The sequence below is a fragment of the Rattus rattus genome, chromosome 1 (assembly GCF_011064425.1).
Source record: "Rattus rattus isolate New Zealand chromosome 1, Rrattus_CSIRO_v1, whole genome shotgun sequence".
Lineage (NCBI taxonomy): Eukaryota > Metazoa > Chordata > Mammalia > Rodentia > Muridae > Rattus > Rattus rattus.
Genome location: NC_046154.1, coordinates 199,366,604 through 199,383,200, shown reverse-complemented (window position 1 = coordinate 199,383,200; position 16,597 = coordinate 199,366,604). Strand labels below are relative to the sequence as shown.

General features: G+C 43.6%; 1 protein-coding gene across 1 annotated transcript in view; it reads right to left on the bottom strand.

Moving 5' to 3' along the window:
- The window catches only part of Gns (glucosamine (N-acetyl)-6-sulfatase), a 33,803-nt gene extending 30,424 nt beyond the window's left edge, over positions 1-3,379 (bottom strand). Inside the window, exon 1 of the mRNA XM_032913106.1 lies at positions 3,100-3,379. Within this exon, the coding sequence (XP_032768997.1) occupies positions 3,100-3,267 (168 nt within the window). The 5' untranslated portion in view covers positions 3,268-3,379. The remainder of the gene's footprint in view (positions 1-3,099) is intronic.
- Positions 3,380-16,597: the final 13,218 nt, after the last annotated feature.

The window sequence follows — 16,597 nt, the reverse complement described above, 5'->3', positions numbered from 1 at the left end:
AATAAAAGCTGAGTCTCTCAGATGACACACGGGGCCATATGGTGGAATGTTAAACGTGACAGGTGAGGTGACAACAAATAAATTAATAACTGATAGGCTGGAGAGATGGCTCAGGAGAAAAGAGCACTGGCCGCTCTTCTGGGGGACCCAGGTTTGATTCCCGGCATCCATACGGTGGCTCACAACCCACTCTAACTCTTGCTCATGATACACTCCTGTGGCCTTTGCAGGCAGCGGGCAGTAACACGTGTCTGTATGCACATACATGGAGGCAATATTTTCTTTTAAATGTGGTGCATGTCTGTAATCTCTGCTCTTGGGAGGTAGAGGCTGGAGGTGCAGGAATTCAAGCACGACCTCAGCGACATGGATACAGAGTCACCCTGGACTCTGCTGAATAGTTTTAGAGACAAGCTAAATTCATCTGAGGGTAGGGGACCTCTGTTGAGAAAATGCCTCCATAAGATTGGGCTGTCAGCAAGCCTGCATGCAGAGCGTCTTATTAATTAGTGATTGTTGGAGGAGGGCCCAGCCCATTGTGGGTGGAGCAAGCCAGTAAGCAGCATCCCTCCATGGCCTCTGCGTCAGCCACTGCCTCCAGGTTCCTGCCCTGTTTGAGTCCCTGTTTGGCGTCCCTGGATGGGCTGTGAGACTATGGACACGTGGCCAAACAAACCCTTTGTTCTTCAAGGTGCTTTTGGTCGGGGTGTTTCATCGCAATCATAGAATCCCTAACTAGAACTGTCTTGAAAAAAAGGAGAAAATAAATCACTTTGAACAGAAATCACAGGCTATCAACTTTTGACCTGAGCCAGTGTGGGTGCGTGTGTATGGACACCAATTACTGTGGCAGTCTGAAACACAGTTCCTCTCTCTGGCAGAGAAACCATATATAAGGCTTTATTCATAAATCAAGTACTGTGGGTGAACCCCACTGACGACATTCCGGGATGCCACTGAAGACTCAGTGCAAAGTGCCTATGTGGCCTTGAGGATTCCAGACAGCATGTGGTGAGACAGGGTTACCTATGTGCAGGGGAGGGCTTCTGTGATGATAGAAATACAAACAGAAGGTGCCCCACGCTCTGCCTGGCACCAAGAAGTTCTCATCATCCCTGTCTCAGCTCTTCACTCTGTTTGACAGTTAAGTGTCAGGACTCCAAAAGGGGACACAAGGAAAGTCAGAACTCCCCGAAGTGCCAGGGCCGCAGCTTTAAAACAAGCAAGCACCATTTCCTTATTTATTCAGCGTCCACGGCACTTGTGGGACCCAGGGAATGTGTGGGAAGCTATGAGTTTCATTTGTTCTAGTTTCTCTGGCTACTACAAATACTTAAAAAAAAAAAAAAAAAAAGAACCTAGGGCCATGGAGATGACTCATGGGGTCCAAGTAAACCACTGCCAAGCCTGAGGAGTTCAGCTCCTAGGACCCTCATGGAGAATGAGAGAAACTGTCTTCTAACCCACTCCATTCAGGCCACTGTGGCCTGTGCACGGACGCTCCCCCTAAGCATACATCTTTCTGGGATAAAGAAGCAAATAGAAAAAGAGAGAAAGTTCTCGAGGCAAATACCATTAACACAAAAGTGTAAGACCTCGTCTTACACAGACAACAGCTGTGCTAAGTGACAGTCACTGAGCTGGGGCACCTTATATGTAAGAGGAGAATTTGGTTTCCAAAGGCTGTATTAATAAGGCTGACAAGTTGAGTACCACTGGGAGAGGCAGCATTGTTTTTCCCTGAACAAACACTTTTTTTTTTTGTTTTGTAAAGTTTTGAAATCCCAGCAGTGGTGAGTTTGAAGATGGATCTTTGTGAGTTCAAGGCTAGCCATGGCTATGCAATGAGACCAATCTCAAAACAAAACAAAACAAAACAGACAAACGAAATGAAAAAAAAAAAAGAAAAAGAAAGGAAAGAAAGCTATGGGAACAGTTGGGAGTGAAGGTAAAATCTAAGAGGGAAATTAAGTCAAGGCTTCTGGTACAGGGGGTGGGGGCTAGCTCTGAGGGACAGAACTGGCTCAGCAGGCAAGAGGCTTTGGAGTGCCCTCCAGCACTGCCGGGGTGGGAGGGCGAAGAGATTCATCATCCTTGTGGCTCAGGGGAAACTACAACAGCAACGAGACAATGGGGGCCTATGTGGATAAGACGAAGGGCCAAGGGACTGGTAACGCAACACCTAAACACCATCTAGAAATCTAGAAAAAGACCGTCCACGGAAGGCAAAGCGCATGCTACTTCCCAGCCCAGAAATATAAGGCTCTGCTTACTATTATCACATGTGACACACGGAAAACCAAAAATGTTGGCAGCTACTCACTAGACTGATTGCACAACTCACTGACCAGCTGGGACCAACAACTTGAAGGACATGAACTAGAGTTAACTACCACACAAGAAAGCTACAGCAGTCAGCTGAAAGCGGAAGGAGAACCGAAAGAGAGAGTAGAGACTTTTTTTTTTAAAGTGAGTGCAATGCTGACCCAGGACGGAATACCACTGGAGGGTTGGTCTTAATCTGCCTCCTCCTGCTTCAGTGCTTTGGGCAAATCTCTTGAGCACCAATGGAAGGAGGTTGGCATGCATGTTCCCAAAGGTCAAATTCCGGAACCTCGAAAGAGCAGAAGCGACTCTGGGAAGGAAATGTAGTCTTCATGACAACACCCCTTAGACATAAAGTGGAGCCCTGGCAGTAATGGTTCAGCCAGGTGTTCGATTAGGCTAAATGATTTTGTTTTTGATGCTTCTTAAGCAAAACACTCTCTCTCAATAATAGCTCGACAGCCTACAACCCACTTCCATAACCATCACAGAAGCACAGATGCTGACGTCCCAAGTCCTCCGTGAAGAGGGCCGATGTAGCCCCGGATCACCCTAATCAATCACTGGCCTCCACAGGTTTGCTCTGAGCCGTGAGTGTACACTGCAGCAGTAAGGTCCAGACTGGAGGCACCGTGCCCACTGTGCGAGCATGTGGGTGAGCTCGGGTGAGGGAGACCGGTCCAAGCTCACGGAAGATCCGGAGTGACCGCGCACACCCACCCACTGCCAAGCCGCTCAGCAAAGGGGGACAGGGAGGGCGTGGACGGGAGTTACCATGCCGCCGAGCTCCGCGTCCTGGTCGTCCGTGAGCAGGAGCAGCACGTTGGGCCTGCGAGCCGCCCCCACGAGCCCCAGGCAGCCGCTCAGCAGCGGCAGCAGCAGCAGCGCGGGCAGGCGGCTGGGACAGCCCGGCCGGGGCCCGGCTGCGGACGGGAGCCGCATGGCCGCCACGCTCCGCGGGAAACCGAGAGCTGCGCAGAGACACCGGGTGAGCACAGGAGATGCGGGTCAAGCTTTCTCTCCCTAGGCACGATCACGTGAGCCGGGGGCAGAGGGCGGGGCGCGCCATCACATGACGGACGGCCGTAGGCGGGGCCTGGGGAGTGGCGGGGAGTCCGGGAGCTGGGCGGCTGGGCTGAGCTAGGACCGCGCGGAGCCTGGCCGTGCGTCTGGTCAGGCCTACCCCGATGCTGGAGGAAGCTCGACAGCGAACTGGAGATGAAGTCAGGAGGCAGTCGGCTCATCTGCTCTCCAGAGAGAAGCGACGCACGTGCTGCGTGCATAAGATCAGCTGCTGGTTAAAGTCCGGGCGGGTCCTGGGGTTAATGGACAGCTCTTACTGCTTACTTTGACTTTTCACCGATCAAGATGAGGTTCTCATTTGGCCCAGCTGGTGTTATTCTACTTCCCTCGGCTGGCATGTAATTTCAAACAATTTAGGAACGTCTTAACTTTACACTAGGAGCTATTGGCCAACGTTTCAAATTTTAATTACACTTTAATTTACATTGTGTGTGTGTATATATATGTATGTATGTGTGTGTTTTCCGCGTACATTCCGCGGCACGTGTGTGGAGGTCAGAGGGCATCTTGCTGGAGTCAGCTCTTTCTGTGGAGTGAGTCCAGGGATCTAACTCAGGCCCTCAGGCTTGACCCCAGGTGCCTCGGCGTGCAGAGCGATCCTGTTGAGTTTTTGCAAACCTTCTTGGAAGCTGTTAGAATATTCACGACCAATAGCAACACATCCATTGTTGAATAAAGCCTCAAATAAATATTTTAAGTTAACTGAAAAGTTAAATTGCTGTTAGGGATTCCTGTGAGGTCAATGAGCTATATACCAAATAAGTACTGTTCTGTACAGAAAAAAAAATAAGTCACAGCCATTTGCCACTTGGTTATGTGTTGGACTTATACCTTTCTGATTTTTTAAAAAGATTTATCGGTATGAGTGTTTGTCTGCATTTATGTACGTTACTATGCCTGCCTCGTTCCTGGGGAAGTCAAAGAGCGCATCTGACCCTTGGGACTGGAGTTACAGATGGTCATGAGGCCCCGCGTGGGTTGCTGGGAGTTGACATGGGCCCTCTGTAAGAGTAACATGTGTTCTTAACCACTGAGCCATCTGTCAGACAGCTGGGCACAATATCTTTTAGGTATATTTTTCTTATTTTTTATATCTAAAATAAAGCAGATATTTTGTAATAATATACATATATACACAAGTAATATACAATAAAAATTTATAGGATCTCTGTGACTTAGGAAACACAACGATGTAGTCCACCACTCACAGAACAGGATTTAGGGAAAGAAGAAATAATATTTTAAAGAAATCATAGCTAGATTTGGAGAAAATAAGATCCAAGAAACTCAACCTCATGCAGAAAAATCAGAGACAGTTTTCCCCCAGTCATGATGGCAAATACCTATAATTCCAGCCCTTGGGAAGCTGGGGGAAGAGGATTACACATTTGAGGCTAACCTGGGCTAAGGCTATAAGAACCTGTCTGTGATGGTTTGTCTATGCCTGGCCTAGAGAGTGGCACTATTTTAATTAATTAATTAGTTAAAGACCCATAAATAGACTTGTCATAGTAAAAAAAAAATATGTTGAAAGACAAAGGAGGGAAAGCAGCAAGAGGAACATGCTCACCCATTACAAAAGACTCCAAGAAAACCAGCAGATGCCTCAGTGCAAGCCCCCTCAGCCGCTGCAAGGCCCAGCTTTTGCAATATGGCGTTGAGCATGGGAGTTGAGCTGTAGCTCATGTCAGACTTCTCATCAGTTGCCATGCTGAAAACTACTCTGGGTCTAGTGTTGCTCAGATGTGATCCTTGGGAAGTTCATTCCTCTCGGTGAGGTTCAGTCAGATTATCCATATATGCTTTCAGTGATCTGGATTAAAAAATGTAGAGTATTTCTTTAAATACAGTTTTACTCAAAAGCTAGATGTCGGGCTGGAGAGATGCAGGCTCAGTGGTTAAGCACACCATCTGCTCTTGCAGGGGACTGCACACAAACTGCCTCTAACTGCTGTTCCAGGGATTCTGGCATGGCCTCCTGGCCTCTTCAGATACCCACGTTGTGTGTGTGTGTGTATACTCAGAGAGGTATACGTATAAATACACATAATAAAAACAACTCATTTCTAAAGGTTAATAACAGAAATTAATGAAACAATAGAAAAATCAGGGGAAAATGAAAGGATCAAGAGCAATTTCTTGGGCAGATAAACGAAACAGACAGGCTGCTGCATGCCCGGCACATCCCTGCCCGAGGAGGCGGGCTGGCCCCAGCAGAAAGGATCCTGGGTGTGATTATTATCTCTCATGATCTCAGTCAGCAGGTGACTGCAGGAACTCTGTTCCATGGAGTATCTCTGCTAGGGGAGATAAAGACATGCTCAGCTAATCACAAGGTTGATTTGGCAAGTAACTTCTTATCTACCTCAATCATGAAAGGGATTCCAAAACAGTTTCTATTTGTGAGGATGTCACAGCCAAAGTTATTCAGTTTGCTTTCAAGGTGATGTGAAGGATCCCAGCTGTAAGAGCGTGCCACTGTGTGTCATAATACAGTTCAACCAGACGTAAGCTTTTGTGCGTCCTATGGAACATCTAACTACCAATTATCCTGATGACTTTGTGCTGGTCATTCTGGCCAAACAAGAAAGACTAGTGTGACGGTGTTATATGCTCCAGGAAGTGGGAAGCGGACCCTATGAAATACAGGGATTAACACATCACCAAAGTTGTTAGAAGTCCCAAAGTATCCCAGGTTCTACTGAAAGGTAAAAGTTTTAAGGTTGCCTCCCCCCCAGACAAAGGTTCAGAAAGAAAACCGGTTAGGCCCTAGAATTGTATGTTCCAGGAAGCCCCTCCTAGGGCTATAGAATAGGTAATTACATCTGCTGGTTCAAGCAGCTTCTCTCAGGAGCTAGCGGACCATAAAGTTAAACAATCTTGAGAAACAGGGAGTTTCTCCTTGTGATTTTTCACTGGTATTCTTGTGATTTTCCAATGACACCACCCCTGCCCCCTTGGGTTGTGGCTTCTTCCTTTAAATACCCTTTCTCCCAGCCTCTTGGGGTCGAACTCCACTGCCCCTGCGTGGGATACGAGTCTCGACCCCAGTGCACTGGTTCCCGTTAATAAACCTCATGTGATTACAAGGACGGTCTCATGTGAGTTCTTGGGGGGTCGTGTCATCCTGAGACTTGAGCGAGGGTCTCCCTGCTCCGGGGGTCTTTCACTACCTTCAGATGAAAAACCAAGTGGCTGCATCTTGAATTCCTTACATCGGAGGCTCACGATGCCTGGTAGAAACTTTAAATCATAGCCTTGAGCCAGGCTGGCAGCTGTGGTGGTGCACACCTCTAATCCCAGCATTCCAGAATGCAGGCAGATCTACAGAGGGAGCTCTGGGACAGCCAGGGCTATACAGAGAAACCTTGTCTGGAAAAACCAAACAACTAAAAAAATAAATAAATCACAGTCTCAAAATTTTCTACACCTAGGAATATAGCTGTAGCCAGGAAGACTGTCAGCTCTGAGTGAGGGTTGGCTGGAGGAGAAAAGCATGTGGTGCCAGGCAAGGCTGGCTACATACTCTGTAGGCTGACGTGAAGAAGCAAAACATAGGGCCCATTTTGAAAAAAAAAAAATCAGTGGGAAAATGCTAACTGTACTGTTGTGGTAAAAATTAAAAGATCGTTTGCTATCAGTTCCTGAACTGGATCCACTCTCTGGCTGCTACTCTGATTCGGTCTGTAAACCGCCCTCTTCCAGGTGGTTTTAGCCACCCGCTCCTCAAGGTCCTCTAGGCGGTAGTTACCACGACACACGCACACACACACACACACACACACACACACACACACACACACACACACACACACACACACACATCACATATCTCATTCTGTAGGCTCTGTGTGTTCTCACTCTGTGCTGGCAACAGAACCAGATCCGCACGCTCCCACTGCCTCTCAGCCATTTCTTTTACACACAGTCCTCTTTAGCCCAGTAAATCAAAGTCCCAGAAACTTGTAATGTAGCAACTAGATTTATATGTTAAATTCTCTTTTTTTTAATTTTATTTTTTATTACAGTACACTGTAGCTGTCTTCAGACACACCAGAAGAGGGCGTCAGATCTCATTACAGATGGTTGTGAGCCACCATGTGGTTGCTGGGAGTTGAACTCAGGTCCTCTGGAAGAGCAGTCAGTGCTCTTAACCGCTGAGCCATCTCTCCAGCCCCTATGTTAAATTCTCAATCCATAATTCATCCACACAATAAATTCACTGCCAGTTGATAAAGATATAAACCGCCCACCTAGACAAGATAAAATCAATCTAGTTCACCTAAATCTGAGCCATCCTCCTCCATAGACTCCATTTGATCTCCTCCTTCCTCCTCTCTCCCGCCTCACAAAAACTTTGTCCCTGCCCCACTCTCTACTGTCCAATCATGTGTCACCTTGACATCAACCTACGCTGTACTAAAACATAAATCTAGTCTAGGGCTCAGGGAGGTTGAGGCAGGACCGTGGTGTAAAGTCAGCCTGAAATCCTACTGCAGAAAGAAAGCAAGATAAACCTCATAAAGCTTTTTGCATTTTTAAAGATTTATTTCTATATTATGTATATGAGTGCTCTCTCTGCATATAGATGCTTGCATGCCAGACAGGATCTCATTACAGATGGTTGTGAGCCGCCATGTGGTTACTGGGAATTGAACTCAGGACCTCTGGAAGAGCAGTCAGTACCCTTAACCACTGAGCCATCGCTCTGGCCCAAAGCTTTTTATTTTAAAAATATCTTATTGCTTACAAAGTATAACAAGGTTGGAGGCATGGCTTAGCATTTAAAAGCTGTCACTGCGCTTTAACAGAGGGCCGGAGTTTGCTGTAATACAGTGTGGCTTACAAGAACCAGTGATGCCAGCTTCAGGGAATCCAATGCCTCTGGCTTGCAGGGGCGCTTTTGCTCATGAGCACACATCTATCCTCATTTAGATTTTTAGAAAATAGATCTTTAAAAAGCAATAGGTGTTATAATGGTGTTATAATAAACACTTAGGGTATTATGATTTTATATACTAGAACTAATAATGAGACTTTATAGATATGGTACTCTATAAAGACTCTATGGTCTAAATCTTGTGACTCTAAGATTTCTCTGCAGATTCATTTCTCACCGGCCACCACATCTTTCTTGCAAATTCATCTTCAGTTCTTGATGCAATAGAAAGCAATCCTAGTCACTCCTGGAAAATGCAAATAATTTCTGAACTTTGACAAGTCTCTGCCTGGAGCTGACGAGAGCATTTTGTAGGCTTTTTAATAATGGAATACACATCTGACAGAACTTCAAGATGCAGATTTTTGTATACACCATGTTGACAATGCCTGTAGGAAGGTTTTCTGAAAACCGCTTAACATTTATTACAGATCAGTTCTACGTATGTCCGAATTTAATTTCAAGTACTTTATTATCATTTTATAATTGTAAAACTATAACTGGTGTGAGGAGCTCATTGTAATGAGCTGGAGAGAATTGGGGGTTGAGAACACACATCACTGCTCTTCTACAGGACCTGGGGTAGATTCCCAACACCCACATAGAGGCTCACGCCTTCTAGAACTCCTCTTCTAGTGGTTCCAATGCCCACTAACCACCTTGACAAGCACCAGGCACATACAAGGTGTGTATACATACATGCAGAAAATTTGAGTTTAGCCTGGTTGACACAGAAAGTTCCAGGTAAGCCTGGATTATGTAGAGAAACTGTTTCAAAAAAAATAAACAAAAATATTTGTGCAAATGCTGCAGAGAGAGGCAGAGGAGAGCAGGCTTTTAGCATGGCCTTTCCCTACTCCTGCCGTCTCCAGCCCTGAGTGTGGGTATGGCTACAGTAAATTCAGTCTCTTATCCCCATCCTGCTGACACTGTTGCTACCACCATCTGGAGAGTCCAGGGCCAGCCAAGCCCAGGCTACAGAGTGAGATAGGAGGGGGTAGGTGGAAGAGGGGAGTGCAAGCTCCCTATATACAGAGCCCTGAGAGACTCTAGGTCACAAGGCACCAAGTGACTAAACTTTCTGAACACACACACACACACACACACACACACACACACACACACACACACACGCTGGGGACAGCATACCATGACAAGGACTGCCTGCAGCAGGCTGGCCCCAGACAACTGTTATATAGATTTCATTTGTGCATGACTGCCTTTCATTTGGCTTTGGTGTTCATAATTATTCTATTTTATTTGGCTTTCCTATTTCTCCTTCTGCTTTGGTGAGTTCTGTGAAACTAGATGTTCCTTGATGTAAGGATTCTTTTTTTTTCCTTTTCTTTTCTTTTCTTTTCTTTTCTTTGGAGCTGGGGACCGAACCCAGGGCCTTGAGCTTGCTAGGCAAGCGCTCTACCACTGAGCTAAATCCCCAACCCCTGATGTAAGGATTCTTAAACAATTAGAAATGAGGCAAAGGGCACAGCACAGCACAGTCCCAATGGCCCAGGTGCATGCTGTGTGTTCTCCCTTGGAGACAATGTAACAGCTGCACAATGGTAGTTTCCGATTAATGCTTGACTTGCAAAGAAATTTTGAAAAAAAATTATCAGAAAATGAAATAGACCCAACATTGGGACCCTGAGAAAGGGAAAAAAGCTATTGAAGTTATGAAATAAGTTTTGCACAACATTTGAGAGTAATTCTTGGTCTCCTTTGGATATGTATGTATAAGAAAGTATAGAATGCATAAAATTATATACTAGTAAAACTAAGTCAAAACACTGGGACTCTGAGAAGAGCCATTGTGTGCAATGTGCAGAAGCAGGAAGCTATCGGAACTACTGAGTTAAGGGTTAACTTGATTCTTTCTGGCCACTGCCTGGCAGCTTTGCCCATGTCATTTATCATTAGAGCTTCACAGAAAAATGTAAGTAGCTGACCTCGGAGCTTTGAGTTCTGAAGTATAATAAGTCAAAAGTTAAAGTTTAAATAATGATAAGTTTGCAATTATTATTATTTTGGCCAGAGATCTGGGTGTAGGGGACGCGTGAAACTTTGGGGAATAATTGTAATGATTCTTTGTGGGATGTGGTTATTCTTTTGGATTTGACTTGGCAATGACTATACAATGTCTTTTTGTCTTCCTGCTTTTGGAGTATCAATAAGAGACTGGGGCAAGAAAAAGGAGAGTGAGGTGTGCATAAGATGTGCACGAGGTGAGTGTGGAGTGAGTGAAGAGAATGTGAGAGAAAGTGTGAGGCAGGAGTTCGAGAAAAGAAAAGCACACAGGAGAAAAGCAGAGTGTGCAGAAGAATTCAGAGTGTGTGTAGCCTCAAGCTGTAAGCCAGAGAGAGAGAGAGAGAGAGAGAGAGAGAGAGAGAGAGAGAGAGAGAGAGAGAGAAAACAACTTTAAGCCTTGAAAAATTGCCTGTCAGTTTGTACTTGAAAAGCAGTCTGTACCTGTTTAATATATGCCTTCCAGGTATCCCTGCTTCCGTTGAGAACTCTGGTCCTGTGTTGAGGCTGGACCCCCAACGTGTGTGTGTGTGTGTGTGTGTGTGTGTGTGTGTGTGTGTCACACACATATGTTATATTAGAATGACTTGTAGGCTGTGTGGTTCAGCTAGTCCAACAATGGCTGCCTGTGCAAGGAAGGTACAAGAAAACCTTTGACCTAAGAAGAAACACAGAGACTAAGAAGGAGCAGAGACTGAGGGAATTGATTGGCCCAACTTTAGACTCGTCAATGGGCAAGCACCAATCCCTGACAATATTAATGATACTCTGTTATGCTCGCAAACAGGGACCTAGTACCCAGTGTAACTGTCCTCTGAGAGACTCCCCCAAGCAGCTGACTGAAGCAGATGCAGAGACCCACAAACAAAGATTGGACAGAGCTCAGGACTCTTGTGGAAGAGTTGGGGAAGGATCAAGGGACCCACAGGGAATAGAAACTCCGCAGGAAGACCAACAGAGCCGACTAACCTAGACCCTTGGAGGCTCCCAGAGACTGAACTACCATCCAAAGAGCATACACGGGCTGGACCTACGCCCCCTGGCACAGATGTGCAGCTTGGTCTTCATTCAGGTCCCCCAACAACTGGAGTTGGGGCTGTCCCTGATTCTGTTGCCTGCCTATGGATCCTGTTCTCCTAACTGGACCGTCATGTCTGGCCTCAGTGGGAAAGGATGTGCCTGGACCTGTAGTGATTTGGTGTGCCAGGGTGAGTTGGTATCTGGGGGTGGAGCTCCCCCTTTTCAGAAAGGAAGGAGAGGGGGAGGGAGGAACTTTGAGGGGGGCTGCTAGCAGGGGGAGCTTCAATCAGGATGTAAAGTGAATAAATAAATTAGTGGAAAGAGAGAAAAAGAATGCAGTAGTTGTTTGTTCTACAAGGCTCGAGGTCTCAGCCGGCCAGCACTATACGTTTGGATATGAAGAAGTAGCTCTAACGCCAGTGAAGGAATGGACTTGCTAGAGAGGTGAGAGCAAGCAGGCAAAGAACCAAGTTTCCTTCTTCTATGTCCTTTATATGGGCATTCAGCAGAAAACATGGCCCAGATTATAAAACCCTTTGCTAAAGACCTGGATTAAAGGTGTGTCAAAGACCCAGATTATAAGTGGATCTTCCCACGTCAAATGATTTAATTAAGCAAAAGTTCCTCACAGCTGTGCCCAGTCATTTTTTGGGTTTTCATTCATTCCAGATGTGGTTGATGACCAAGGCAGCCACCACAGAGGGTAAACAGTACAGAAGCAGGACCAGAGGACACAGACAGGTGCCACCTCTCTGCCCACCAAATCCCCCCCATCAGACTTGTTGATCCAGAACCTTACAGCACAAGTATACATACCAAAGGCCTACCACACCAGGACCATTGAGGTTAGGCCCCCTCCCAATACCTACTTCAATAGGAACATCCATGAATCAAAGCCATCTAGATGGCTAAAGGTCCTTGAAAGAATTCAGTCAACAAAAACCAGGACAATAGAACACCTTCAGAGCATAGCTACCCCACTACAGCAAGCCACTGGGTATCCTAACACAGCCAAAGCACAAGAAAATGACCTTAAATCCAATCTTATAAAGATGATAGAGGCCTTTGAAAAGGAAATGAATAAACTCCTCAAAATATACAGGAAAATAAACCAGACAGGTGAAGGAAATGAACAAAACTGTGCAAGACCTGAAAGTGGAAATAAAAGCAATAAAGCAATAAAATAGAAGCAATAAAGAAAACACAAAAATGAGGGAATCCTGGACATGGAAAACCTAGGGAGGAGAACAGGAACAGCAGATACAAGCATCACCAATAGATACAGGAGATGGAAGAGAGAGAATCTCAGGCGTAGAAGATACAATAGAAGAAATTGATACATTGTCCAAAGACAACATTAAATCTAGAAAAGTTCCTGACAAAAAACATCCAGGAAATCTGGGACACTATGAAAAGATCAAACCTAAGAACAATAGGAAGAGAAGAATATTCCCAGTTCAAAGGTCCAAAAAATATTTTTAACAATATCATAGAAGAAAATTTCCCTAACCTAAAGAAAGAGACACCTATAAATATACAAGAAGCTTACAGAACACCAACTAGACTGGACCAGAAAAAAATCCTCGGAGTTGGGGATTTGGTTCAGTGGTAGAGCGCTTACCTAGGAAGCGCAAGGTCCTGGGTTCGGTCCCCAGCCCCAGAAAAAAAAAAAAGAAAGAAAAAAAATCCTCTGGACACAAATAACAAAACATAAAATCAACAGAACAAGGAAAGAATATTGAAAGCAGTAAGGAAAAAAGGCCAGATAACATACGAAGGCAGACCTATCAGAATAACACCTGACTTCTCCACAGAAAGTCTAAGAACTTGAAGGACCTGGACAGATATCCTGCAACCTCTAAAAACCACAAGTGCCAACCTAGACTACTATACCCAGCAAAACCATCAATCACCATGCATGGAGAAAACAAGATATTTCAAGACAAATCCTAATTTAAAAAATATCTATCCACAAATCCAGCCCTATAGTAAATACTAAAAGGAAAACTCCAATCCAAGGAAGATAATTATATCCAAGAAAACACAGGAAATAAGTAATTTGATACCAGCAAAAACAAGGGAAGCACACACGTGCATGTACAAACACACACACACACACACACACACACACACACACACACAAACAAATACAACCAACATCAAAATAACAGAAATTAGCCATCACTGCTCATTAGTATCTCTCAACATCAATGGACACAATTCCACAATAAAAAGACACAGACTAATAGAATGGATGGAAATAGGATCCATCGTTCTGCTGAATACAGGAAACACACCTCAGCATTAAAGATGGACATTACTTCAGAGTAAAGAGCTGGGAAAAGTTTTCCAAGCAAATGGACCTAGGAAGAAAGCTGGAGTAGCCATTCTAATATCTAACAAAATAGACTTTCAATCAAGAATTATTAAAGAGACACTTCATACTCTCAAAGGAAAAAAATCTATCAAGATAATATCTCAATTTTGAACATCTATATCTCAATATTGAACATCTATACCTCAAACACAAGGGCATCCACATTTGTAAAAGAAACATTGTTGGGGGTTGGGGATTTGGCTCAGTGGTAGCACAAGCACAAGCACACTGAGCTAAATCCCCAACCCCATGTAGTCAGTCTTAAATCATGCATCAACAGATAAAAGAAAATTGAAATAACATATTGTATCCTATCAGATCACCATAAATTAAAGCTGGAGTTCAACAATAACAGAAACACCAAAAAGCCTACACATGCATGGAAACTGAACAATTCTACTCAATGATCTTGGGGCTGGGGAAGAGATAGAGAAATAAATCAAAGACTTTCTTGAATTCAATGAAAATGAAGACACAACATACCCAAATTTGTCACACACAATGAAAGCAGTGCTAGGAGAAAAGTTCATAGCACTAAGTGCCTACATAAAGAAATTAAAAAGATTTCAAACCAGCAACTTAACAGCACACCCGCAAGCTCTAGAAAAAAAGAAGTAAGCATAACAAAAAGGAGAAGGTAGAAAACAACCAAAATTAGGGCTAAAATGTAGAAACAAAGGAAACAATGCACAGAATCAATGAAATCAAGAGCTACTTCTTTGAGAAAATCAACAAGATAGACAAAACCCTGGACAAACTAACTAAAACACAGAGAGATAGTATGAAAATAAAATCAGAAATGAAAAAGGAGACATAACAGGCAATGAGGGAATGCAAAGAATCACTAGGTCTTTCTTCAAAAGTCTGTACTCCACAAAACTGGAAAATCTTAACTAAATGGATAATTTTCTAGACACATACCACTTACCAAAGTTAAATCAAGGTCAGGTAAACTATTTAGACAGATTTATAATCCCTAAGGACATAGAACCAGTCTTTAAAAGTCTTTGAACCAAAAAAAAAAAAATCCCAGGGCCAGATGGTTTTAGTGTAGAATTCTATCAGACTTTCAAAGAAGAGCTAACACCAATACTCCTCAAACTATTCCACAAAATAGAAACAGAAGAGACATTTTATGAAGCCACAGTCACCTTAAAGCACATAAAAACTCAACAAGGAAAGAGAATTTCAGACCAATTTCTCTTGTCAACATTGATGCGAAAAAATTACTCAATAATATACTTGGAAATTGAAATCCAGGGACACATCAAAGACATCATCCACCATGATCAACTAGGTTTCATCCTAGGAATGCAGGCATGGTTCAATACAAAAATCCATCAATGTAATCCACCATATAAGCAAACTGAAAGAAAAAAAAATCACATGATCACTACATTAGATGCTGAAAAAGCCTTTGATAAGATCCAACACCCTTTCATTTTAAAAGTCTTGGAGAGATCATGGACATAGTCACATACCTAAACACAATAAAGGCAATATATGGTAAGCCAATTGCCAACATCAGTTTAAATGGAGAGAGACAAAGCAATTCTACTAAAATCAGGACATGACAGGCTGCCCACTCTCTCCCTATCTATTCGATATAGTACTTGAAGTTTTAGTCAGAGCAATTAGACAACTAAAGGAGATCAAGGGGATACAGATTGAAAAGGAAGAAGTCAAAGTATTGCTATTGGTGGATGATATGATAGTTTGTATATATAAGTTACTCCAAAAATTTTACCAGAAAACTCTAACCACTAAACACCTTCAGCAAAGTGGCTGGATACAAAATCAACAACAACAACAAAACAAACCAGTAGGGAAACAACACTCTTTAGGATAGCCACAAATAATAACTTGGTGTAACTCTAACCAAGCAAGGGGAAATAGCTATATGACAAGAACTTCAAGTCTCTGAAGAAAGAAATTGAAGAAGATATCAGAAGATGGAAAGATCTCCCATGCTCATGGATTGGCAGGATTGACATAGTGAAAATGGCTATCTTACACAAAGGGAATTTACAGATTCAATTCCCATCAGAACTTGCAACACAATCCTTTACAGTCCTTGACAGAGCAATCCTCAACTTCATATGGAAACACAAAAATCCCCAGAGAGCTAAAACAACCCTGAACAATAAAAGAACTTCTGTAGGTATCACCATCCCTGACCTCAAGCTGTACTACAGAGTAATAGTAATAAAAACTGCATGGTACTGATATAGGAACAGACATATTGATCAATGTAATCAAATTTAAGACCCTGAAACATACCCACATACCTATGGACACTTGAGTTTTGACAAAGAAGCCAAAATCATACAAAGGAAAAAATGAAAGCATCTTCAACAAATCGTGCTGGTCTAATTGGATGTCAGCATGTAGAAGAAAGCAAATAGATTCATATTTATCACCTACCCGAAACTCAAGTCCAAGTGGATCAAAGAACTTGATGTAAAACTGGAGGACAGAGATCAAAGAACTTGATGTAAAACTGGAGGACAGGATCAAAGAACTTGATGTAAAATTTAGTAGGGCAGAGAGTGGGGATAGCCTTGAACTCCCTGGTACAGGAGACAACTTCCTGAATGGAACACTAATGGCTCAGACTCTCGGATCACCAATTAATAAAGGGGACCTCATGGAACTGCAAAGCTTCTGTAAGGCAAAGGACATTAACAATAGGACAAAACGACAGCCTACAGAATGGGAAAGGGTCTTCACCATCCACATATATGACAGAGAGCTAATATCCAAAATAAATAAAGAACTCAGGAAATTAGAGACCAACAAGCCAAATAATTCCAATTTAAAAATGTGTTTCA